This window comes from Lithobates pipiens, unplaced genomic scaffold (assembly GCF_037356315.1).
Source record: "Lithobates pipiens isolate NorthernLeopardFrog02 unplaced genomic scaffold, aLitPip1_a1.2 Scaffold_8, whole genome shotgun sequence".
NCBI lineage: Eukaryota > Metazoa > Chordata > Amphibia > Anura > Ranidae > Lithobates > Lithobates pipiens.
Genome location: NW_027507903.1, coordinates 599627566 through 599653682, shown reverse-complemented (window position 1 = coordinate 599653682; position 26117 = coordinate 599627566). Strand labels below are relative to the sequence as shown.

Here is a 26117-nt window from a genome sequence, read left to right as displayed (position 1 = left end):
CGTGTGTACAGAAAACCATAGGACTTTTGTACAAAGTACAAACAGGCATGCTCAGAACCAATGCAAAAGATCAGACAACAATACAGAAGTTGACCAAAGGTGGCGGTAAAGAGCAGAAAAACCATGTGGTTTGGTGAAAGTTGGCTGAAAAAGTCCTGCTGTGTGTATGCAATACAAGTTCAGGGCCGACGCCCTTTGTACAAAAATCCAAGGGAAAGTTTGTACAAAGTCCTATCGTGTGTATGAGGCTTTATAGTAAAAATTACCAATTTCAAACTGGTCTACAATTGTTTCACAATAGGCGCCGATAAAACTGTCACCACAGACGCACTTTATCCCATCATAGTTTCCACCATTCTGACAGATATCTAGAGAAAAACAACAGAATAACTGTTAGAGACATGCACATAAAATAATGTACAGCATTACTATATGAGCTGGTAACAAATATTTTCTACCCAACTATGGAGAATTTTAGAAAAGTCAGTGTTAGCACTAGGGATGAGATAAAGTGAGAGTTTTTATGTCCCCAACATTTTGGATAGATTTTGGTAAGTTTTGCAATTTTGAGGGAATGCACTGAAGTCAATGAGGTAAGGCAAAATTAGGCTCCATGTACACTAGCAGCTCCTAAACTTGAGTTTAGGAGCTTTTGGCGTTTTTTGTTTGCCAAAGCTCCTAACTCAACTCCATAAAAGCCTAGGCTTTTAGCATTGTTTGTTTTGCTGCAGTGAGGGGAGCTTGAACCTTCCCCTCCCGAACGTGGAAGAATCGCAGTCAGGACAGGAACGGTTTGATGGCTGCAAAACATATCAAAATCGCGGTAGAAATTGTAGTGTAATTTTGTCGTTTTTTTTTTTTCTGTGGCCAGCGGTCAAAGTAGGCTATATGTGCATGAAGCCTTATGCCGCATACACACAGTCGGACTTTCTGACGGGAAATGTTGGATGTGATCTTGTTGTCGGAAAGTCAGACCGTGTGTATGCTCTATTGAACATTTGCTGTCGGACTTTCCACCAACAAATGTTTGAGAGCAGGTTCTCAAATTTTCAGCCAACAAGACTTTGTTGTCGGAAAGTCCGATCGTGTGTACACAAGTCCGGCGCACAAAAGTTCAGAATCAAGCAGAAGGAGCCGCACTGGCTATTGAACCTCCTTTTTCTCGGCTCGTCATACGTCTTGTACGTTACCACGTTCCCATGTTCATAATTGTTGGCCAACATTTGTGTGACCGTGTATGCTGGACAAGTTTGAGCCAACAACCTTCGAACAAAAATCCACAGGTTTTGTTGGCAGAAAGTTCGATCGTGTGTGTACAGGGCATAAGGGTGTTTTTTTCTTTGGTTTTGGAAAGGGCTTTATATGGCTCCTGAGGGTTATGGCTTGTACATGCTCTCAGAAAATGAAAAATAGCGCTTTTGAAACAGTCATACGAGAGCCAATCACGACAGTTCATCCGATATTATCTAATGGGACAAGCACACCAATTTTTCTATACCAGATCATACAATTTTCATTTAATCAGTACATTTGTCATTTGAAAATACAAAACAAATACACTACAACACATGACATCACTTCCGATTTTTTATTTTGTTGAACGAGAATTTTCGTTACTTTAGTAAACTCTTCAATATGAGACTAGCAACCCCAAAAAAACAGACAATCTGTTGTACGATTTCCAGATCCTGTGTATGGACCATTACATAAGCCTCCTTTAACCAGTTCCCGACCATGTCACGCAGATATACTGCAGCAGAATGGATCCCCTGGGCAAAATCCCATATGGTTACATCCTATCTTTTTTCGGCCACCAGAAGGGCGTGTACGTGGCAGGTGGGCACGATCGTTGCTGGCCACGAGCGCCAGCATGGTATTTGTGTGTGTAAACTCACAAATCCCTGTGCTGTCAGAGGAGAGGAGCCATATGGTTTGTTCCTACTAAGTAGGAAAAACGTAAAGTCTCCTCTCTTAATCCTATCCCTATACAGTTAGAACACACCGAGTGAACACAGAATTAACCCCTTCCCTGCCAGTGACATTTACACAGTAATCACTGATCACTGTATAAATACCAATGGTCCCAAAAAAGTGTCAAAAGTATCCAATCTGTCCGTTGCAATGTCACAGTACCGCTAAAAATCGCAGATCACCACCATTACCATAAAAATGCAATAAATCTTTCCCATAATTTTCAGACGCTATAACTTTTGCGCAAACCAATCAATATATGCGTATTGCAATTTTTTACCAAAAATATATAAGAATATAACGTATATTGGCCTAAACTGATGAAGATTTTTTTTTTTTTTTTTTTTAATTGGGGTAATATTTATTATAGCAAAAAATAAAAAATATTGTTTTTTTTCAAAATTGTCGCTCTTTTTTTGTTTATATCTCAAAAAATAAAAACTACAAAGGTTATCAAATACCACCAAAAAAAAGCTCTATTTGTGGGGGAAAAAATACGTAAATTTTGTTTGGGTATGACGTTGAACGACAGCGCAATTGTCAGTTAAAGCGATGCAGTGCCAAATTGTAAAAAGTATTCAGGTCAGGAATGGGGTAAAATCTTCCGGGGCTGAAGTGGTTAAACTATCCTCTAGCTAGTCTTTTGCCAAAAATGGCCCCTCATTAGCCCTGTTAATTTATGTTTTTTTCTAAAGAAAGGAGAAAGAAAGTACGCATATAAAATTAAAGTACACAAATAACCATGAGAACAAGATACACACACACACACACACAATGCATCGAAATAAAGGAGGAAAAAAAAGATTTCTCCTTTGAAACTGAATTAGCAAAATGGAGTTTCCAAAGCAAAATTTAAGTTCGCTTTTTTTTGTCTTTTTTTTTCTTTTTTATTCTAGCTTCCCTATGTATTAATATAGCATTAATGTACTTCCTTTGCAGTAAAACAGCTTTCTATTTATTCCACACAGCCCTAACTTCACTCTTCACATGGTTGTTTAAAAAGACTTCTCCATTACTTCTGCCTTACTTCCTGGACAGACATGACACAGGAAGGAGTTGACCAGCTGACCTCATTAACACACACCCTACATCATCTACCCTCTAACCTACCACCCATCTCAAGGTGCATGTTTTTTTTTATAAATTAAATGCAATGCAATCAGTGATCACTGTTCTCGCTAAATACACAGGTATCATTTTTTTTTTTCTTAGCCTTTAGCATCAATAAAATTGATGATGAATTGCACCAAAATCACTCCACTACTCTGTGGTGATGAACTGACTAGTGTCTTTAAATGAATAGTATGTTAAAGTATATTTCAACTTTTGTAGTCAAATTTGAGGACTCCACTATGGGGGTTATTTACAAAAGGCAAATCCACTTTGCACTACAAGTGCAAACTACTGTACAAGTGCAAAGTGCACTTGAAATTGCACTGAAAGTGCACTTGGAAGTGCAGTCGCTGTAGGTCTGAGAGGCATATGCAAGGAAAATAAAAAAAAAACAGCATTTTAGCTTGCACATGATTGGATAATAAAGTCAGCAGAGCTTCCTCTCATTTCAGATCTACCCCTCATATTTACAGCGACTGCACTTCCAAGTGCACTTTCAGTGCAATTTCAAATGCACTTTGCACTTGTAGTTTACACTTGTAGTGCAAAGTGGATTTTCCTTTCGTAAATAACCCTCTATGTTTCCATAAATGCTTAGAGAACTGAACAGGTGTTTACTGCAAGTCGCAAGACAGCCCCCTAACAACTAGTCCTTCTCTATACAATTATTTTATTGTCTTTATTCACTGAAATGCCTGCCTCCATAACTCTGAAGAATGCATGTCCTTCAACGCTATTAATTCAGGTTTTATACAATGTTTCACTGTGCTTGAACTAATGCTGGTGGAAGATTAGAAGAAGATTAAAAAATGCACTTACTGGTTGATGGTGTTCCTGGGGCATTGGTGGTAAGAGGACTTGTGGTGACCACCGTTGTTGCACTGGTAAGTTTTTCTGTGCTTTGGATGGAAGTACTTGTGCTAACCAATGTTGGTGCTGTGCCAAAGGTTACATTTGCCTCTGGAGATGTCTGGGGATTTGGAGGTGAGGGTTTTGTTGTTGCTCCACTTATTTTTGGTCCTGTTGTAGATGTTACATGTGAAATTTCCGTTGTTGGACCTGTTTTAGGAACCGTCGTATCAGTTGCTGGTGAAGATTGTACTGTTGTAGCACCTGCTGGAGACGGTAAAGATCTTGTTATATCTGTTGTAACCGGGGTTCCTGATGTTACCCCAGCTGTTGTAGATGTTACATGTGAAATTTCTGTTGTTGGACCTGTTTTAGGATCCGCCGTATCAGTTGCTGGTGAAGATTTTACTGTTGTAGCACCTGCTGGAGATGGCAAAGATGTTGTTGTATCTGTTGCAACCGGGGTTCCTGATGTTACCCCAGCTGTTGTAGATGTTACATGTGAAATTTCTGTTGTTGGACCTGTTTTAGGAACCGTTGTATCAGTTGCTGGTGAAGATTGTACTGTTGTAGCACCTGCCGAAGATGGTAAAGATCTTGTTATATCTGTTGTAACCGGGGTTCCTGATGTTACCCCAGCTGTTGTAGATGTTACATGTGAAATTTCTGTTGTTGGACCTGTTTTAGGAACCGTCGTATCAGTTGCTGGTGAAGATTTTACTGTTGTAGCACCTGCTGGAGATGGCAAAGATGTTGTTGTATCTGTTGCAACCGGGGTTCCTGATGTTACCCCAGCTGTTGTAGATGTTACATGTGAAATTTCTGTTGTTGGACCTGTTTTAGGAACCGTTGTATCAGTTGCTGGTGAAGATTGTACTGTTGTAGCACCTGCCGAAGATGGTAAAGATCTTGTTATATCTGTTGTAACCGGGGTTCCTGATGTTACCCCAGCTGTTGTAGATGTTACATGTGAAATTTCTGTTGTTGGACCTGTTTTAGGAACCGTCGTATCAGTTGCTGGTGAAGATTTTACTGTTGTAGCACCTGCTGGAGATGGCAACGATGTTGTTGTATCTGCTGCAACCAGGGTTCCTGATGTTACCCCAGCTGTTGTAGATGTTACATGTGAAATTTCTGTTGTTGGACCTGTTTTAGGAACTGTCGTATCAGTTGCTGGTGAAGATTGTACTGTTGTAGCACCTGCCGAAGATGGTAAAGATCTTGTTATATCTGTTGTAACCGGGGTTCCTGATGTTACCCCAGCTGTTGTAGATGTTACATGTGAAATTTCTGTTGTTGGGCCTGTTTTAGGAACCGTTGTATCAGTTGCTGGTGAAGATTGTACTGTTGTAGCACCTGCTGAAGATGGTAAAGATCTTGTTATATCTGTTGCAACCGGGGTTCCTGATGTTACCCCAGCTGTTGTAGATGTTACATGTGAAATTTCTGTTGTCTGGCCTGTTTTAGGATCTGTCGTATCAGTTGCTGGTAAAGATTTTACTGTTGTAGCACCTGCCGGAGATGGTGCAGATCTTGTTATATCTGTTGCAACCGGGGTTCCTGATGTTACCCCAGCTGTTGTAGATGTTACATGTGAAATTTCTGTTGTCTGGCCTGTTTTAGGATCCGTCGTATCAGTTGCTGGTGAATATTTTACTGTTGTAGCACCTGCTGGAGAGGGTAAAGATCTTGTTATATCTGTTGCAACCGGGGTTCCTGATGTTACCCCAACTGTTGTAGATGTTACATGTGAAATTTCTGTTGTCTGGCCTGTTTTAGGATCTGTCGTATCAGTTGCTGGTGAAGATTTTACTGTTGTAGCACCTGCCGGAGATGGTAAAGATCTTGTTATATCTGTTGCAACCGGGGTTCCTGATGTCACCCCAGCTGTTGTAGATGTTACAGGTGAAATTTCTGGTGTTGGACCTGTTTTAGGATCCGTCGTATCAGTTGCTGGTGAAGATTGTACTGTTGTAGCACCTGCCAGAGATGGTAAAGATCTTGTTATATCTGTTGCAATCAGGGTTCCTAATGTTACCCCAGCTGTTGTAGATGTTAAAGGTGAAATTTCTGTTGTTGGACCTGTTTTGGGATCCATCGTATCAGTTGCTGTTGAAGATTTTACTGTTGTAGCACCTGCTGGAGATGGTAAAGATCCCGTTATATCTGTTGCAACCAGGGTTTCTGATGATACCCCAATTGTTGTAGATGTTACAGGTGAAATTTCTGCTGTTTGACCTGTTTTAGGATCTGTTGCATCAGTTGCTGGTGAAGATTTTACTGTTGTAGCACCTGCCAGAGATGGTAAAGATCCTGTTATATCTGTTGCAGCCAGGGTTCCTGATGATACCCCAACTGTAGATGTTTTTGATCCTGTTATGTCCACTGCTGATGAGGACGCTACAGTGGTTACATAAGATGCCTCTGTTGTTGCCCCAGAGGATGCCGGTGGAATTGTGAAAGTTTCCTGAGACACTTCATTAGTTGCTCCAGCTACAGAATGTGTTTCAGATTCAATTTTATTAGTTATAGTAGAGATCTCTCCCATTGTTACACTTGATGGACTTGTTTCAGGTCCTGGTGTGCCAGTTACTTGGGAAATATCTGAGGTTGGACCAGTCAAAGAAGGTGTTATTGTTCCTGTGGCAGTATTTATGGGTGATGTTGCCTGTGTTATATCAGTTGCAAGAGAAATATCAGCCAATGTTCCAGTTGATGATGTTATTTCAGATTCTGTTATGCCAGCAACAGGAGATGTTTTTGCTACTGTTCCAGTCAATGTAGGTGTTTCAGTTTCTGTAACAATAGGTACAGAGGGTGTTTCTGCTGTTATATCCAAAGTGTGATCGGTTGAATGAGAAGTTTGAAGAATTGTTACTGTAGACATCTCTGCTCCTGTCTGGCCACTAACATGAGATGTTTGTGTTTCTGATGAGTCGCTTATAGTTGGTAAATCTGCATCAGTTGATGTATCTAAATTGTTTGCAGTTGGTGTATCTTTGTCAGTTGACAGATTGGTTACAGGTAAAGTATCATTTACTGATGTAAATTCCCCATTTAATGTATCTGTTGTAGATATGGTACCAGTGACAGTTTTACCATCATCAGTTGATGGATGTGGTCCAGGTGAGATAGAAGTCACAGCGGTATCATCATCATCAGTTGATGGATGTGGTCCAGGTGAGATAGAAGTCACAGCGGTATCATCATCATCAGTTGATGGATGTGGTCCAGGTGAGATAGAAGTCACAGCGGTATCATCATCATCATCAGTTGATGGATGTGGTCCAGGTGAGGTAGAAGTCACAGCTGTACCATCATCAGTTGATGGATCTGGTCCAGGTGAGGTAGAAGTCACAGTTGTACCATCATCAGTTGATGGATCTGGTCCAGGTGAGATAGAAGTCACAGCGGTATCATCATCATCAGTTGATGGATGTGGTCCAGGTGAGATAGAAGTCACAGCGGTATCATCATCATCAGTTGATGGATCTGGCCCAGGTGAGATAGAAGTCACAGCGGTATCATCATCATCAGTTGATGGATCTGGTCCAGGTGAGATAGAAGTCACAGCGGTATCATCATCATCATCAGTTGATGGATCTGGCCCAGGTGAGGTAGAAGTCACAGCTGTACCATCATCAGTTGATGGATCTGGTCCAGGTGAGGTAGAAGTCACAGTTGTACCATCATCAGTTGATGGATCTGGTCCAGGTGAGATAGAAGTCACAGCGGTATCATCATCATCAGTTGATGGATCTGGTCCAGGTGAGATAGAAGTCACAGCGGTATCATCATCATCAGTTGATGGATCTGGCCCAGGTGAGATAGAAGTCACAGCGGTATCATCATCATCAGTTGATGGATCTGGTCCAGGTGAGATAGAAGTCACAGCGGTATCATCATAATCATCAGTTGATGGATCTGGCCCAGGTGAGGTAGAAGTCACAGCTGTACCATCATCAGTTGATGGATCTGGTCCAGGTGAGGTAGAAGTCACAGTTGTACCATCATCAGTTGATGGATCTGGTCCAGGTGAGTTAGTAGTCACAGCTGTACCATTATCAGTTGATAGATCAGTTACAAAGGTACTGGTCACACTTGCATCCTCGCTAGTTAATAGATCAGTTACAGATGAGGTATCAGCCACAGTTGATGTGTCTTCATTAGGTGATGTATCAGTTACAGATGAGGTATCCTCTGTACTTATCAATGTTTCTGTAAAAGAAAAAAAAACATATATTTGTATCACCCCTTAGTAGGCTACTAGTTTTAGGTAAATTTAATTTTTAGCCTCCATCTAACCAAGGAGAGCAGTTACTGTTGAGCGGTGTCTGATCTAAGTTCTGCTTGTGCAGGCTCAGCTACTTTCCCCTGCTTCTCATGGAGCTCTGGTATATAGTGGGTGGAAGAGATTTGACCTTGTCCTTCATATTCATGCCTCTTCAGCCGATCCCTGGTCAGAAGAGTGAGTGACCAGCAGGGGGTTGAGAGGGGTATAAATAGGCTGGAACCTGGGGGAAGAAGACCCAACCTGAGAGCTGAGGCATTCCAAGGAGATCATCTGTAACATACTGGGGGACCTCTGGCCTAGTCTTCTGAACACATACAGAAGGCTCATCTGAGGATCCAGGACACAGACAATTAAGTACAGTACCTGACTGATATGGCAAGTACACAGTATTCAGGGCACTGTGAGAACCTCCATTTTTTTACTTTAGAGTCTTCCTTTTGCTTGATTTGGGAGATATTTTTCACAGTACATCCAAGACTTTACTCCTGCTGAGGAGTCCCTGTTTGTAAGCAGGTAATACTCACATTAAAGAGGGTGGTTTTCACCTGGAAAGAGCAGATCAGCTTTAGAGTCCTCCATTACAGTTTTTCACCCTATCCTAGCTTTCTCAGCAAAATAAATTGCAAAAAGACATGTACAGCCTGTTATCTGACTCGAGTGACTGTGAACTATCATGTGTCTGGCTGCTATGTCAGGGAATGGAACCTGGGATCTAACAGTCAGACTAGTCCTAGGTGTGTGCTACATAGTTATTTGTATTTCACGTTATTCAATCTTTCCTAATAGTGAGATTGTTTATGCCTCTAATAAATGTAGTGACCCTTCTACAATAATTTTGCAAACTGGCACCCAAAACTGAATTGCATATTGATGACTAGGTTCTACAAATGCTTTGTGTAGTTGCAGTGTTATACTTCGCTTTTGGTCTTGGGTCCATGCCTATTTTAGTGTGAAAATGTATCTTGCTCGCTCTAAGGCTGCATTCACACATGATCACTGGCCGAATTGCTGCAATCCCACAACACAATTTAAAATGGCTGCAAAACGCAGTACGCCTCTGCGATATCATTTCTTTAATGGCACCCCAATTGCGCCACATGGTAAATCATGCTGCAATTGTGACTTGTCATTCAAAAAAGAACATAAGCTTCTTTTTGGCAACAGCGTCGCCGTTGCGATTTGCCGTGACTGCAGCATGATTTACTGCGTGACAATTACGGCATGATTGGGGTGCCATTAGAAGTAATGGTATCACAGACAAGTCCCACGTTTTTCAGTGTCATGTGTGAATGCAGCCTTAAAGCTGCAGATTTGCATTGAATGCTTTTATTAACCCTTTCATGACTAAGCCTATTTTTGGAATTTGGTGTTTACAAGTTAAAATCCATATTTTTTGCTAGAAAATTACTTGGAACCCCCAAACATTATATATATTTTTTTAGCAGAGGCTCTAGAGAATAAAACGGCGATTGTTGCAATATTTTATGTCACACGGTATTTGCGCAGTGGTGTTTTAAACGCAACTTTTTGGGAAAAGGGACACTTTCATGAATAAAAAAAAAAACAAAACAGTAAAATTAGCCCAATTTTTTTGCGTAATGTGAAAGATAATGTTACGCCGAGTAAATAGATACCAAACATGTCACACTTTATAATTGCGCGCACTTGTAGATTGACGACAAAGTACGGTACCTAAAAATCTCAATAGGCGACGCTTTAAAAATTTTTTACGGTTACCAGGTTAGCGTTACAGAGGAGGTCTACTGATAGAATTATTGCTCTCGCTCTGACGATCGCGGCGATACCTCACATGTGTGATTTGAACACCGTTTACATACGCGGGCGCGACTTCCTATGCGTTTTCTTTGCTTCGCGAGCTCGCGGGGACGGCGGGCGCTTTGAAATTTTTTTTTTTTTTTTTTTTATTTATTTTATTTATTTTAAAATGACTAAATTGTTTTAAAAAATAAATAAAAAATGTGATCTCTTTTATTGCTGTCACAAGGAATGTAAACATCCCTTGTGACAGTAATAGGTGGTGACAGGTACTCTTTATGGAGGGATCGGAGGTCTAAAAGACCCCCCACCCCTCCTTTAGACTTCAGTGTATTCAGATCACCGAAAACGGCGATTCTGAATACCGGATATTTTTTTAAAAGCGGCGCCATTGGCAGCCGAGTAAACGGGAAGTGACGTCATGACGTCGCTTCCATGTTTACGATGAGGAGACTTGAACGAAGCCGATTACGGCTTCGTTCCAGTTCCTCCCCAGCAGCCAGAGCCGACGGATCGCTAATCGGTGCTCCCGATCGAGCGGGAGCACCGGTAACAGCGGCGAGAGGCGGCGGGAGGGGGGGACGTCCCCTCCCGCTCCTCCGGCATAACAGCCGAGCGGCTTTTAGCCGCATTGGTTGTTATGGCTGGAAAGCCAATCGCCCGCTGTAAAAAACGGTACCAGGATGATGCCTGCAGGTGCGGGCATCATCCCGGTATACCCCCCGGAAGCCGAATACGCAGATCTGCGTACGCTCGGCGGGAAGGGGTTAAAGCTGTCTATGCACTAGCTGATTTACAAATGAGTAAACATTTGAACAAAAATTCTCATCAGTACAGTCGATTATTTGACAAATGTCATTCGAAAGCACTTCAAAAATTTTTTGCATTTAACATTCAATTTTGAAGTGAATGGACTTCCCCAAATGTAAACCCCATTCACTGTTATGCCCTGTACACATGGTCGGATTTTCCGACGGAAAATGTTCGATGGGAGCTTGTTGTCGGAAATAACAACCATGTGTAGACTCCATTGGACATTTTCTATCGGAATTTCCAAAAACACAAAATTTGAGATCTGGCTCTCAAATTTTCCAACAACAAAATCCGATCGTGTGTACACTATTCCGACGCACAAAATTCCACGCATGCTCGGAATCAAGCAGAAGAACCGCACTAGCTATTGAACTTAATTAACTTAATTTTTCTCGGCTTGTCATACGCGTTGCACGTAACTGTGTTCTGGACGTTTGGATTTTCCAACAAGATTTGTGTGACCATGTGTATGCAAGACAAGTTTGAGCCAACATCCGTCGGAAAAAATCTATGGATTTTGTTGTCGGAATGTCCGATCGTGTGTACAGGGCATTAGAAATTCATTCATTCGAGTAAAAATTTCCATCCTGGTCCTTGTAATTTTCTCATCACTGAGTTTGAAAATGAGCATCAATTTGACCCCACTAACAATTAGAAATCAAACGAACATTCTTACAAAAAAATTACATTCTACTACTGTATGGGCAGCTTAAGTCTGTGATCTACTATTGGACCCAGATCCTTCTCCATCATTGATTCTCCCTGTTGTACTTCCTCTTGATGTATGATACATTCATGGTTTTGGAGTCTGTAACTTTTATCAATATTAAACTTAATTTGCCTAATCAAACAGTGCATACAGCCTACAGGTCAGAAATTGTATAAGAACTTTTTCCACTGCATTGTTTGGTATTATTTGCAAATACAGAAATTATACTTTTAGACCCATCCATTAAGGGCGAATGGGCGCAGCCCCCCTATCCATTGTCCCCTGATCTACATGCAGGGACACCAGACCATGGATTCCAATGGGGGGTGGGGGTTAAGTACCGTATATACTCGAGTATAGGCCGACCCGAGTATAAGCCGAGGCCCCCAATTTACCCCCAAAAAACTGGGAAACCTATTGACTCGTGTATAAGCCGAGGGTGAGATATGCCTGTCCATCCCTGTGTGTGTCCGTCCATCCCTGTGTGTCCGTCCATCCCTGTGTGTGTGTCCATCCATCCATCCCTGTGTGTGTGTCCATCCATCCATCCCTGTGTGTGTGTCCATCCATCCATCCCTGTGTGTGTGTCCATCCATCCATCCCTGTGTGTGTGTGCGTCCATCCATCCATCCATCCCTGTGTGTGTGTGTGTGTGTGTGTGTCCATCCATCCATCCATCCCTGTGTGTGTGTGTGTGCATCCATCCATCCGTGTGTGTGTGTGTGTGTGTGTGTGTGTGTGTGTGTGTGTGTGTCCATCCATCCATCCATCCCTGTGTGTGTGTGTGTGCATCCATCCATGTGTGTGTGTGTGTGTGTGTGTGTGTGTGTGTGTGTGTGTGTGTGTGTGTGTGTGTGTGTGTCCGTGCAGCCTTGTGTGTCCAGCCTACCTGTGTCCCGAGCGGTCCCGTCCGGTCCCGTCCCGAGCCTCCGTGTCGTCCCGTCCCGAGCCTCCGTGTCGTCCCGTCCCGAGCCTCCGTGTCGTCCCGTCCCGAGCCTCCGTGTCGTCCCATGCCAGGATCGCCGCTCTTCGTCGGCGCCCTGGCGGCCATTCCCCTGTTCAAAAGCCCCGCCTCCGCCTGTGATAGGCGGAACACTCAATTTCCCAGCAGTCAGTGTTCCGCCTATCACGGACATCGGCTCATCCGAGGATGAGCCGATGTCCGTGATAGGCGGAACACTGACTGCTGGGAAATTGAGTGTTCCGCCTATCACAGGCGGAGGCGGAGGCGGAGGCGCGGCTTTTGAAAGGTAGAATGGCCGCTGTCTGTCTGCTCGACACGCTGTTCGGGCAGTCAGACAGCGGTGACTCGAGTATAAGCCGAGGGGGGCACTTTCAGCCTCAAAAAAGAGGCTGAAAATCTCGGCTTATACTCGAGTATATACGGTAAGTGATTAGAGCCAGAGGCTTTAATAGGCTTCAAAAAAGGTGGTCTGGGGGGTGCAGAGCACTGCACTCCGAGCCCACTCAGTTGTGTGAGAATAGCAAATAAATATTCACTATTCTCACACTGATCCTTCTCCCAGCCAATCGGGAAGCAGGTCTGAGATAAGTCACCCGATTGGCTGAAAGGTTTGATCTGGAAGTGAACTCACATACCTGATGGTGAAAATGTAGTTGCTGAAGGATCAATGGTCCCTGAAAAAAATAAAATAGGTTTTTGTTATTACTTTATTTTAGGTTTTAGATCCAATTTTAATGTAATATGCTTTTAAAGGAGTCAGGAAATTTTCTTAAGGGGATCAGTAGGAGTGAAATCGCATACCTGTTGTTTCTTCACTGGTATCTGTAAATGAAAGAAGAAGATGTTATTTTGATCTTAAATAATTTATTCATAACTATATATTTATTATAATTATATAACTTTACATAACTCAGTATATACAGAATTTATTTTGATTTTCTCCTGTTTAATTCCTCCTTTGTTTTGGCTTTCTTTATCAGGGGTGAGTTTGCCAGTAGAGATGACTGAAAAGTAAAGCTGTTTATTTCCTAAACTTTCAGCAAAATTGAGGAGTTTTGAAAATGTTTAAAATTTTGATATTTTGACAAAATGCATACGCTACAAATCCCATAGTGCATAGTCCCTTCCCAGAGTAAGCAAGGGAGATGGTGGCTATAGTCTTACATTCAATGTAACCACAGAGAATGGTTTCATGGAGAATGGTGTTTGTTTCATTTGTTTTCTTTTTACAGGCAATTTTCTCCTTTATTTTTACTTGGTAATCTCTCCAGTAATATGAACAACTGTGTATTGAATACTAAAGCGCTGCTATGCAAAAATACTATTTATAGTAATATACCTACTGTCCTGGTGTGACAACAAATCTTCACTCCAATGAATCTACAGTATAGAGTCAGCCATGGTTGTCAAACTAGACTGCTTTTCTGATTTGGACAACAAACACGTTTTCCTCTGTTGAAACTTGGTGAAAAGCCGAAAATAAAAATATAAAGGAGATTCCCTTTAACTTACTCTATGTAGACACAAAGTGGTAGTGGATTTCCACTGCAAGAGGTGCCCCCCAGGAACATTTCCTCTCTTTATAGGATCTGGTAACTCTAAAGTTTATAATTTCATATGATCGCCTGTACCAGTGACAGTGGTCCCCAGGATGGGTAGAGAGGGTGAATCTCCCCAGACAGCAATGAAATATGACAGAGGGTCAACCATAGAGTCTCATCCTCCCCCATGGTTGTAAGTATGCCTCAGCTACCGGTGTAACTTGATTTATTCTGGTTCTGGTTTAGTCCTTAAATATAAGAGAGGCTGGTTCTGGTTTGGTCCTTAAATATAAGAGAGGCTGGTTCTGGTTTGGTCCTTAAATATAAGATTAGCTGGTTCTGGTTTGGTCCTTAAAAATATGAGAAGCGGTTTAACCTCAAACTGTGTAGGGGGTTTTTTCACTGTCAAGACAGTGAGAATGCGGACCTCTCTTCAACATTCAGTGGTGTCATCAGGAAGTATTGATAGCTTCAAAAAGCTTTTAGCGAGCACAGTATACAGGAATATGATTTTAGACAAGAGCACACACCCACCCATGTTGAACTGGATGGACTGGTATCTTTATTCAACCTTACCAACTATGTAAATAAAAATAAGTTACATTTTCCATTGCACTAGAAGTGAACTCACATACCTGTTGGTGAAAATGGAGTTTCTGAAGGACCAATGGTCCCTGAAAAAAAAAGAAAAAAAAAAAGGGTTTTTTTTATTATTACCTCATTTTTGGTTTTAAATTCAATTTTAATGTGACACACCAACTGCTTTAAAAGGATTCAGGAAATGTTCCTAATCGGTCACTAGGAGTGAAATTGCATACCTGTTGTTTCTTCACTGTTATCTGTAAATGAAACAGAAGATATTATTTTGATCCTAAATAATCTTAAAAATGTATTCATGACTATATATTTATTATAATTATATAACTGTACATAACTCAGTATATACAGAATTTATTTTGATTTTCTTCTGTTTAATTCCTCCTCTGTTTTGGCTTTCTTTGCCAGGGGTGAGTTTGCCAGTAGAGATGACTGAAAAGTAAAGCCATTTATTTACTAAACTTTCAGCAAAATTTAGGAGTTTTGAAAATTTTAAAATGTTTATATTTTGACAAAATGCATACATTACAAATCCCATAGTCCATAGTCCCTTCCCAGAGTAAGCAAGGGAGATGGTGGCTATATTCTTGTTGATAATGTTGATATATTGACAAAATGCATACACTTTAAAAAAACATAGTCTATAGTCCCTAGTCCAGGGGTAGGGAACCTATGGCTCTCAAGCCAGATGTGGCTCTTTTGATGGCTACATCTGGCTCTCACCTCTCAATCCGTGGATTGCGTGGTGTGCCAATCCATGGATTGAGCCCATAGGAAAGGCCGCAGTTTCGGCTTAGCTCCGGAGCTGCGGCCATCTTGGTAGACCCGGCGGCGGCCTAGGTGAGCAGCACGCTGACGTCATCATCACCCGTCTCAACTGCTCGTGGATCTGCCTGCCTGTGTAGTGGTAAGCAAGCAAACAATTGTAGGGTAGATGTGGATATTACAGTGGGGGAGATGACGTGGATATTAGTTATAATTGAAATTAGACAATTAATCAATAAAAAAGAAAAACTTTTTAAACATATTGTATGGCTCTCTCAGAATTACATTTTAAAATATGTGGCTTTCATGGCTCTCTCAGCCAAAAAGGTTCCCTACTCCTGCCCTAGTCCATCCCCAGAGTAAGCAAGGGAGATGGTGGCTATATTACTACATTCAGTGTGACTAAGGAGAATGCATTTAACCCCCCTCTAACCCCTCTAATGACGTGTACACACGGTCGGAGAATCCGTCGGAATGCGTCTTATCGGATCGTGTCGTCAGATAATCCGACTGTGTGTGGTATGCATCGGACTGATTCCGTCCGAATCTCCGTCTGACCCAATTTTCCAACATGTTGGAAATATTTCCCGACCAACTGGGCAGGTTGGACGTAATCCGGTCATGTGTAGAGAATTTTGATCGGACCAAGTGCCACGCATGCTCAAATCAAATTCCTACATCAAAGCTATTGGCTACTAGCCTGAATCTAGTCGTAACTAAATAACGTCATCACGTTCTGAAAGATCGGATTTTTCGACAACTTAGTCCGACCGTGTGTATGCAACAGTTTCGGACACAATCCGTCAGACTAAATCTGACGGACAAAATCCGACGGATTTGGTTGGCAGAATCTCCGACCGTGTGTACAGGGGCTAAGAAGGCAGATCACAGGAGCAAAAAAAAGACTCTGGAGGTACAGAGGAGGCTTACAGCAATAGGTGGTTTAAATCAAAGCTTGTGTCACTCTATGGTAAATGGTAAATTAACAGCAAAATCTATTTTTGCTGAAATCACCCTAATATCTCCATGGAAATTCTTGATAATATTGAAGTGGATCTGGACCTAAAAATAGTAGTCCCTTTCTCCTTTGTTTTCACCTGATAATCTCACCAGTAATATACTTCCTGTCCTAGGGTGACAACAAATTCTCACTCCAATGTATCTACAGTATAGAGGGCAAGAGGTGCCCCCCCCCCCCCCCCCAGAATATTTCTCCTGGTTTTGGATTTCCTATCACCTCCTGTACCAGTGACAGTGATCTCCTGTACAGATAGAGGGTGAATATCCACAGACAGCAATACAAATGGAAAGGAGTCTAACTCTTCCCTATTCTATCAAAAACATGGAGTCTCATGCTCTCCCATTGCTGTAGTTATACCCCAGCTACTGATGTAACTACATTTATTCTGGTTCTGGTTTGGTCCTTTAAAAAAAAAAAAAAGTTTACATTATACATTGCACTAGAAGTAAACTCAAATACCTGTTGGTGACAATGAAGTTGCTGAAGGATCAATGGTCCCTGAAAATAAAAAAGAAGATCTTTCATAATTATTACCTTATATAAAGTGGGTTAGGACTTCTATTGGGTTTAAAATCCTATTTTAATGTGACATGCTAACTGCATTTAAAATATTCAGGAAATGTGCCTAACAGACCACTAGAAATTAAATCACATACCCGTTATTTCTTCTTCAGTGAAATCTGTAACTGAAACAGAACATATTATTATTATTGAAAAAAACTTTAAAAAAATTAGAGTCTTGACTATATATTTATTATATTTCTTACAATTATATATAAATCTGTATATATGTATTTAGATTTTTTCCCCTTTAATTCATCCTTCATTTCTGCTTTATTTACCTGGATGGGTTGGCCAATAGGGTTGATTGAAAATAAAAGTCTTGATTTTCCCAAACATTCAATAAAATTGGGGAATTTAGAAAATTTCTAAATTCTGATATTTCACAAATGCATACGCTACAAATTCCACAGTCCATAGTCCTTAGTCTATCTCCAAAGTGAGCAAGAGTGATGGTGACTACATTCTTACATTCAATGGGACCAAGGAGCCACCCTCTAATAGGAAATCGGATCCCAGCAGCAAAAATAAAGAAATTAATCTGGATATATAGAGGAGGCTTTGAACAATAGGAGGTTCTTGGCTGAGCTAAGAAGGCAGATCACAGGAGCAAAAAAAAAAAAAAAGACTCTGGAGGTACAGAGGAGGCTTACAGCAATAGGTGGTTTACCGTATTTGCCGGCGTATAAGGCGACTGGGCGTATAAGGCGACCCCCTAATTGTCCAGCTAAAATGTTGGTTTTGACATATGCTCGCCCTATAAGACGACCCCCTTTCGACTAGTCTGTCTAGTAGCTTAGGTAACATACTGAAACAGCAATAAGTCTGTGCAATTTAATCACAAGCTTTGTGAAGCAGTGCTGTGGTGGTAAATACCTCATGTGCCTGGCAAAATACACTGATGGATGGTCGGGTGCCAGATGGAGGGTAGGGTGCCAGATGGAGGGTCGGGTGCCAGATGGAGGGTCGGGTGCTTAAAACCAAATCTCCGGTGTTGAATGGTGACGTGGCCGTGGAGGGAAGAGGAGCTGAGGGGTAGCCGCATTCATACTGTATACAGTATTACAGTGTACCGTGCCGAGCCAATCACGGCAAGCGATGTATTCTATTAATGAATACAAAGCCTGCACGGATTGGCTTTGAGATTCAGAGAGGTGCGGGCTGATGATATTACAGCCTCTGCCAATCCGAGCAGGCTTTGTATTCATTAATAGAATACATGGCTCGCGGTGATTGGCACAGGTTGGAACATCATAAACCCATGCCTCTCTGAATCTCAAAGCCAATCCGTGCAGGCTTTGTATTCATTAATAGAATACATTGCTCGCCATGATTGGCTCGGCGCGGACATTAATGCTGATATCCATATACCGGCGTATAAGACGACCCCCGATATTTGGGGGATTTTTTTAAGTATAAAAAGTCGTCTTATACGCCGGAAAATACGGTAAATCAAAGCTTGTGTCACTCTAAAGTGGTGAATGGTGGTATCTAAGCCCCTGTACACACGTCGGAGATTCTGCCAACCAAATCCATCAGATTTTGTCCGTCAGATTTAATCTGACGGATTGTGTCCGAAACTGTTGCATACACACGGTCGGACTAAGTTGTCGAAAAATCCGATCTTTCAGAACGTGATGACGTAATTTCGTTACAATGGGACTAGATTCAGGCTAGTAGCCAATAGCTTTGATGTAGGAATTTGATCTGAGCATTCGTGGCACTTGGTCCGATCAAAATTCTCTACACATGATCGGATTACGTCCGACCGGCCCAGTTGGTCGGGAAATATTTCCAACATGTTGGAAAATTGGGTCTGACGGAGATTCGGACGGAATCAGTCTGATGAATACCACACGCAGTCGGATTATCTGACGACACGGTCCGATATGACGCATTCCGACGGATTCTCCGACCGTGTGTACGCGGCATAAGAGTGAAAAGGGCGTTGATTGGCTCTTGGTGATTACAGAAGCTCCTTTCACTAATTATGGCAAACAACATGGTTTCATTATGTAAATAAAGAAAAAAGTAGATTTTTCTCCCCATATTGATTTCGCCTAAGCAGTCTTAAAAAGGGAAATCAAGTTTAGAGTTGTTGCCATAGTGACATTTCTCAACTGGTGCAAATGGTAAATTAACAGCAAAATCTATTTTTGCTGAAATCACCCTAATATCTCCATGGAAATTCTTGATAATATTGAAGTGGATCTGGACCTAAAAATAGTAGTCCCTTTCTCCTTTGTTTTCACCTGATAATCTCACCAGTAATATACTTCCTGTCCTAGGGTGATAACGAATTCTCACTCCAATGTATCTACAGTATAGAGGGCAAGAGGTTCCCCCCCCCCCCCAGAATATTTCTCCTGATTTTTGATTTCCTATCACCTCCTGTACCAGTGACAGTGATCTCCTGTACAGATAGAGGGTGAATATCCACAGACAGCAATACAAATGGAAAGGAGTCTAACTCTTCCCTATTCTATCAAAAACATGGAGTCTCATGCTCTCCCATTGCTGTAGTTATACCCCAGCTACTGATGTAACTACATTTATTCTGGTTCTGGTTTGGTCCTTAAAAAAAAAAAAAAAGTTACATTATACATTGCACTAGAAGTAAACTCAAATACCTGTTGGTGACAATGAAGTTGCTGAAGGATCAATGGTCCCTGAAAATAAAAAAGAAGATCTTTCATAATTATTACCTTATATAAAGTGGGTTAGGACTTCTATTGGGTTTAAAATCCTATTTTAATGTGACATGCTAACTGCATTTAAAATATTCAGGAAATGTGCCTAACAGACCACTAGAAATTAAATCACATACCCGTTGTTTCTTCTTCAGTGAAATCTGTAACTGAAACAGAACATATTATTATTGAAAAAACTTTAAAAAAATTAGAGTCTTGACTATATATTTGTTATATTTCTTATAATTATATATAAATCTGTATATATGTATTTAGATTTTTTCCCCTTTAATTCATCCTTCATTTATGCTTTATTTGCCTGGATGGGTTGGCCAATAGGGTTGATTGAAAATAAAAGTCTTGATTTTCCCAAACATTCAATAAAATTGGGGAATTTTGAAAATTTCTAAATTCTGATATTTCACAAATGCATACGCTACAAATTCCACAGTCCATAGTCCTTAGTCTATCTCCAAAGTGAGCAAGAGTAATAGTGACTACATTCTTACATTCAATGGGACCAAGGAGCCACCCTCTAATAGGAAATCGGATCCCAGCAGCAAAAATAAAGAAATTAATCTGGATATATAGAGGAGGCTTTGAACAATAGGAGGTTCTTGGCTGAGTTAAGAATATATACTTGAATTGTTTTTTTTTTTTTATCAAAGCTTGTGTCACTTTAAAGCAATGTATGGTGGTATCTAAGTATGCAAAGGGCTTTAAATTGCTCCTGATGATTCCAGAAGCTCCTTTCACTAATTATTCCAAACAGCATGTCTTCATTATCCACCTTATTTTACTTTTTTTTTTCACAGAAAGAGAAAACAGACAGTGAAAATAAATAAATCTGAAAGATCGGATTTTTCGACAACTTAGTCCAACCGTGTGTATGCAACAGTTTCGGACACAATCCATCAGACTAAATCTGACGGACAAAATCCGACGGATTTGGTTGGCAGAATCTCCGACCGTGTTTACAAGGGCTAAGAAAAAAAACAGACAGTGAAAATAAATAAATAAATAAATAAATGAAAGTGATAGTTTTCAATCAAATACACAAAAAAAAAAAAAAAACATGAAAAAGACTACATTAGATAAACAAAACAATCATACATACAAAATTTTTCCACAGCCTCTAAATAAAGAATCGTTTTTTTCTCCCCACATAGATTTTGCCTAAGCAGCTCCGAGAGGGAAACCTGGAAATCTTGGCAATGGAACAAATGGTAAATTCACAGTTTTGGATTTCCTATCACCTCCTGTACCAGTGACAGTGATTCCCTGTATAGATAGAGAGGGTGAATCTCCCCAGACAGCAATACAAATGGGACAGAGGGTCTAACTCTTCCCTATTCTATCAAAAACATGGGGTCTCATGCTCTCTCATTGCTTTATTTATGCCTCAGCTGCCGGTATAAGTATATTTATTCTGGTTCTGGTTTGGTACTTAAAAAAAAAAAAAAAGCTACATTCTCCATTGCATTAGAAGTGAACTCACATACCTATTGGTGACAATGGTGTTGCTGAAGAATCAATGGCCCCTGAAAATTTAAAAGAGGTTTTTCATTATTATTACCTTATAAAGTTGGTTAGGACTTCTATAGGGTTTAAAATCCTATTTTAATGTGACATGCTAACTGGATTTAAAGGATCCAGGATACCACTAGAAGTGAAGTCACAGACCTGTTGTTTCTTCTTCAGTGAAATCTGTAATTGAAAAAAGAAGATGTTATTATGATTGAAATAAACTTAAATAAAATAGATTCCTCACAATATATTTATTATAATTCTTATAATAATATATAACTCTGTATATATGTATTTTGATTCTTTCCCCTTTAATTCCTCTTTCATTTCTGTTTTCTTTGCATGGATGGGTTTTCCAATAGGGTTGAATGAAAATGAAAGTCTTGATTTCCCCAAACTTTCAGCAAAATTGAGGAGTTTTGAATATTCCAAAATTCTGATATTTTGACAAATCTCATAGTTCATAGTGCATCACCAGAGTGAGCAAGAGTAATGGTGGCTACATTCTTGCATTCAATGAGACCATGGAGACTGATTGTAGTCACCATCTAACAGCATGTTGGATCACAACAGCAGCAAAAAAAAATAGGATTTTGGAGAAAAGGCTTAGAACAAAAGGACGTTCTTGACTGCGTTAAGAATATACGAGTATATGAATAGAATTTGTTTAAATCAAAGCTTATGTCAATTTAAGGTGGTGTTTGATGGTATCTAGGAATGCAAAGGTGTCAGGGTTGTGCTCCTGCTATTTTCTACCAGCTCTTTTCTTTCAGTTAGAGGCTGCTCATTTGACAGTTAATTACCAGCCACTCATTGTTACCACAGTGACTCACCTGGTTACCATCATCTGCCTCATTAGTCCAGCCTACAGTAGAACCCTTTTGGCTATTTAAAAAGCTTTGTTCATTCCCTCCATGCCCTTGTGTGGTCAACATCTCCAGTGTGTTCCTATGTACGACTTAGCCTGGCTGACTTCTCTGATTCCTGCTCCTGATTTTTGGTTCTTGACAACGCTAATTTATGATTCCCTTATCCCTGCTCATCGGATTGCCTGCTCTGGCTTCCAAACCCTGGCTTCTATTTTTGATGTTCCTGAATTGTGTTGTTTTTTGCTATTACAATAAGGTGTGGTTTTAATTGCATTTCCTTTCACTAATTATGGCAAAAACAAGCCTTCGTTATCGCTTTATTTTTTATTTTTTCACAAAAAGAAAAAAAAAGAAAGTGATAAAATAAAAAAAAGTGATAATACACAAATAAATACGCTAAACAAAAAAGGAAAAACGTGCAAACACAAAGACTACATTAAATAAACAAAACTACCCTACATCCAAAAATGATCCATACCCGCTAAATAAAGAAAAATAGCTCAGAGGGAAATCTAGCTTTTTTACTGAATGTGAAATGTTGCCGGTGTCTTGCGGCAGATGGAGTAGGCAGCGTGGTGTAAGAACTCTGCCGAGACTCCGCACTTTTATCCTGACTACTGCATCCTGATACACCAGACCTGCCACCGCTGCATACCGGAATACTCCCTGCACAATCCTCGATCCAGCGGTGCCCTCCTCGTCACGTTCCGGTTCACGGATATGTCCCGCAGAGGCGGTAAGGACCTTATGCAGGCTGCTGAGTATGGTGGGCAACAGCGATCAGCCAAAGAAGCAGCCATGAGGATTTTTAGCGGAGCTATGGGGAAAAACACCCCCTCTAAATTCCCCTCCTCTCTCCTGGATCCCGATGTGCACAGTAATGACCCGGAGGCTCTGGAGAATGGATGGCCTTAGGATACAGTAGACGCAGCTGCATGGGACGCAGTAAGTAACCCAGGCCCTGTCAGTAATAGCGCAGCCCCACCAGACAAGGAGGCGCAAGCACCGGAGCCCACCCTCAGGGACATTTACACCGCAGTTACCTCTTGTAATGCGTCCATTACCACTTTAGCCACAGAAATAAAGGGGGTTCAGCTGGAAATGACTCTAGTCAGACAGGACATGCAGAAGCTGCGAGAGCACATGGCTGCCCTGGAAGACAGAGTGAGCAATGTTGAGGATGATGTGGCACCATTGCAGAGGGACATACGAGATATGCAATCAGTTATCACGGGTCAATCTGCCCGTTTGGAAGACATGGAGAACAGGCAATGACGCAATAATGTCCGCGCAGTGGGCATACCTGAGAGGGCAGAGGGAAAGAACCCGGTAGCATTTATAGAGAAGTGGCTGCTTGATACTTTTGGTAAGGATGCCTTCTCTCATATGTTTACAGTGGAGAGGGCCCACCGAGTCCCACCCAGGCCGCCTAAGCCAGGGGAGCCTCCCCGGCCGTTTTTGTTTAAAATGATGAACTACAAAGATCGTGATGCTGCCCTGACCCAAGCCAGAACCAAAGGAGACCTTATGAGAATTGATAACGCCCGCATATTATTTTATTCGGATTTCTCCGCAGAATTGCAGCACAAGCGAGCCAAGTTCACAGAAGTTAAAAAGCGACTCCGAAAATATGACGTTGCCTATGTCATGTTGTACCCAGCCAAGCTCAGAGTTGCAGCGAATGGGGAAACGCAATTCTTTGACAACCCTGCTAATGTGTCTCACTGGCTGGATCGAGCAGAACACACCCTTCAGAAAGCTGCAACCTCCAGGGGTTGACTACACTCTACTTAATTTCCTTGTATTGATCTCTCCCGTGGCCCCTTCTTCCTATCCCTTCCTTTTTTTTAGTGTGGGCTGTTCTGGCTGCTGTGCACTTTTTTGGTGGCAGGACAGAGGAAGTTTGATCACCTCTCCATTTTTTCTTTTGTAAGGTGGAAAGTTATATAACATTTGTGCTTTTTTTTCTACACTCCACAGATGATCTGGATCTGCGACTCCCTTTGGATCACCTGAAATGAGACACTGGGGCCCCCCTATACCAGTCCAATGTGGACAAACAGTTGAGAAATGTGCTCCTGCATTTTTGTCAGGATGCAGCCCCTTTTGTTTCCCCCCTCCCTTTTTTCGGTTTTTCAGTATTTTTCTTGTTTTTTGTTGTTATGCTGGAACCTGTCTTTCGGGTTAGTGAAAGATAGGGTTCCACTCTCTGGTCTACAACCTGCTGGAAGCAGGCATAGTGTGATTTTTGCTCTCCTGCATGAAGCTGAACCCTATGTTGCTCTGTGGCCTATATGGCACTACTCCAATATTCCCCAATCCATGGAATGGGCATACTTCTTTTGTGTTTGTAATGGCTGGGGGGAGGTGGCGATGCCTATGATATGTATGTCTTTACATTACTACCAGTCAGTTGCATATAAGTCTGACACCTAATGGCTACTGAAACCACTCTAGTGTCGTGGAATGTGAGGGGGCTGGGGGATGGAGTGAAGAGAGTGGCTTTTTTTCAACTATAAAAAGGTATAAACCTTCAATAGTGTGCTTGCAGGAAACCCACTGAGTTTCACTCCACCCACACAGCTTACTCTAGGGGGGTTAGCATACTTATCTCACGTCATGTGCCTTTTCAGCTGCAACAATCCCTGATTGATGACCAGGGCAGATATATCTTTTTGCTTTGTAAATTGGCAAGTTTAAACTGTATCATTGCTAACATTTATGTCCCTCCACCCTTCTCATTTGAAACCCTGACTTGCCTGGCAAGATTTCTAGCATTGCACCCTAACCTACCGGTGTGGGCACTGGGAGATTACAATAATGTTATGGACAAACATATAGACAAATTTAAAGCTGGGACCGGAGGCAACCTCTCACAGGGGGGGCCCCACTCCCTTTGCCAGTTTTCTGGTGGAGATTGGTTTGTGAGATGTGTGGAGGGACCTGAACCCTGCGACTCAGTGTTATTCCTGTTACTCAGTGTCCTACAAATGCTTATCTAGAATTTATCTATGTTTGGGTAATGACCTGGCACACTCTCTCACCACCTCGGTGATGTATGTTCCACGCAACATTTCAGACCATTCTCTCTTATGTGCTCGTATCAACGCTGTCCCTAGCCCTAGGTTAAAGTTGTGGAAGGTGAGCCCGTTTTGGCTTGTTCTTTTCCCAGAGCCTGATTTGTCTCCGGGGGCCCTTTGGGAGTTCCTGGAGATTAATCGGGGATCGGCAACCTCTATGGTGGTATGGGATGCCTTGAAGGCCCATCTGAGAGGACTGATCATTATACAAATCACCCTCATTAAAACAAACACCAAAGAATGGGAGAACATAGTGATGCAGGAGGCTGCCAAGGTGGAGGAAATATATATTTCTGATCCCTGCCCTGCCTCAGAGCGTAAATGGCAGGAAGCACAGGTACTTTATAGACAGGTCTCTGTGTCAGCCGTGGAGATTAAAAGTTTTTTTCTCCAACAAAAATATTTTAATGAAGGGGAGAATACAGGTTATTTGCTTGCAATGATTGCTAGAGCCCAACAGGACAGCACACACATTGAATGTATACGGAATACAGTAGGAGACGTGATTACAGATCAAAATCACATTCCCAAAGTATTTTCTGACTTTTTCAGGGATTTATATGCCTCTAAGGTCCATCCTTCGAAGGAGAAACTGGACCAATTTTTGGACCAGTGCTCCCTTCCGTACTTGTCGCAACAGGTCCAGGCCGCACTTAACGTCCCCATAACTCTGGAGGAACTTTCCCTGGCTGTGGCGCAGCTGGTGAACAACAAGTCGCCAGGTGCGGATGGCTTACCCACTGAAATATATGGGAAATATGGAGATGTTCTCCTTCCCACTCTGCTGGCCACCCTGAATGATGTCCTCCATGGGGGTGGTTTACCCGCCTCCATGAATGAGGCCATCATTGTGGTCATCCCTAAGCCTGATAAAGACCTTCTACAGCCTGACTCATATCGACCCATATCACTTCTCAACACTGACATGAAGATTTTGGCTAGAGTACTGGCTACTAGACTGTTGGGGGTGGTGGCAG

At 41.6% G+C, this 26117-nt stretch overlaps 1 protein-coding gene across 1 annotated transcript in view; it reads right to left on the bottom strand.

Annotated features, from left to right (window-relative positions):
- The window catches only part of LOC143962297 (uncharacterized), an 89551-nt gene extending 66430 nt beyond the window's left edge, over positions 1-23121 (bottom strand). The window contains exons 1-13 of the mRNA XM_077471599.1: positions 23104-23121; positions 21326-21371; positions 21167-21205; positions 19802-19831; positions 19605-19643; positions 17070-17099; positions 16873-16911; positions 14849-14869; positions 14666-14704; positions 13291-13311; positions 13125-13163; positions 3904-8151; positions 267-368 (exon numbers count right to left, since the gene is read on the bottom strand). Of these exons, the coding sequence (XP_077327725.1) occupies positions 267-368; positions 3904-8151; positions 13125-13163; positions 13291-13311; positions 14666-14704; positions 14849-14869; positions 16873-16911; positions 17070-17099; positions 19605-19643; positions 19802-19831; positions 21167-21205; positions 21326-21371; positions 23104-23121 (4711 nt within the window). The remainder of the gene's footprint in view (positions 1-266; positions 369-3903; positions 8152-13124; positions 13164-13290; positions 13312-14665; positions 14705-14848; positions 14870-16872; positions 16912-17069; positions 17100-19604; positions 19644-19801; positions 19832-21166; positions 21206-21325; positions 21372-23103) is intronic.
- Between the last annotated feature and the right edge of the window lie 2996 nt (positions 23122-26117).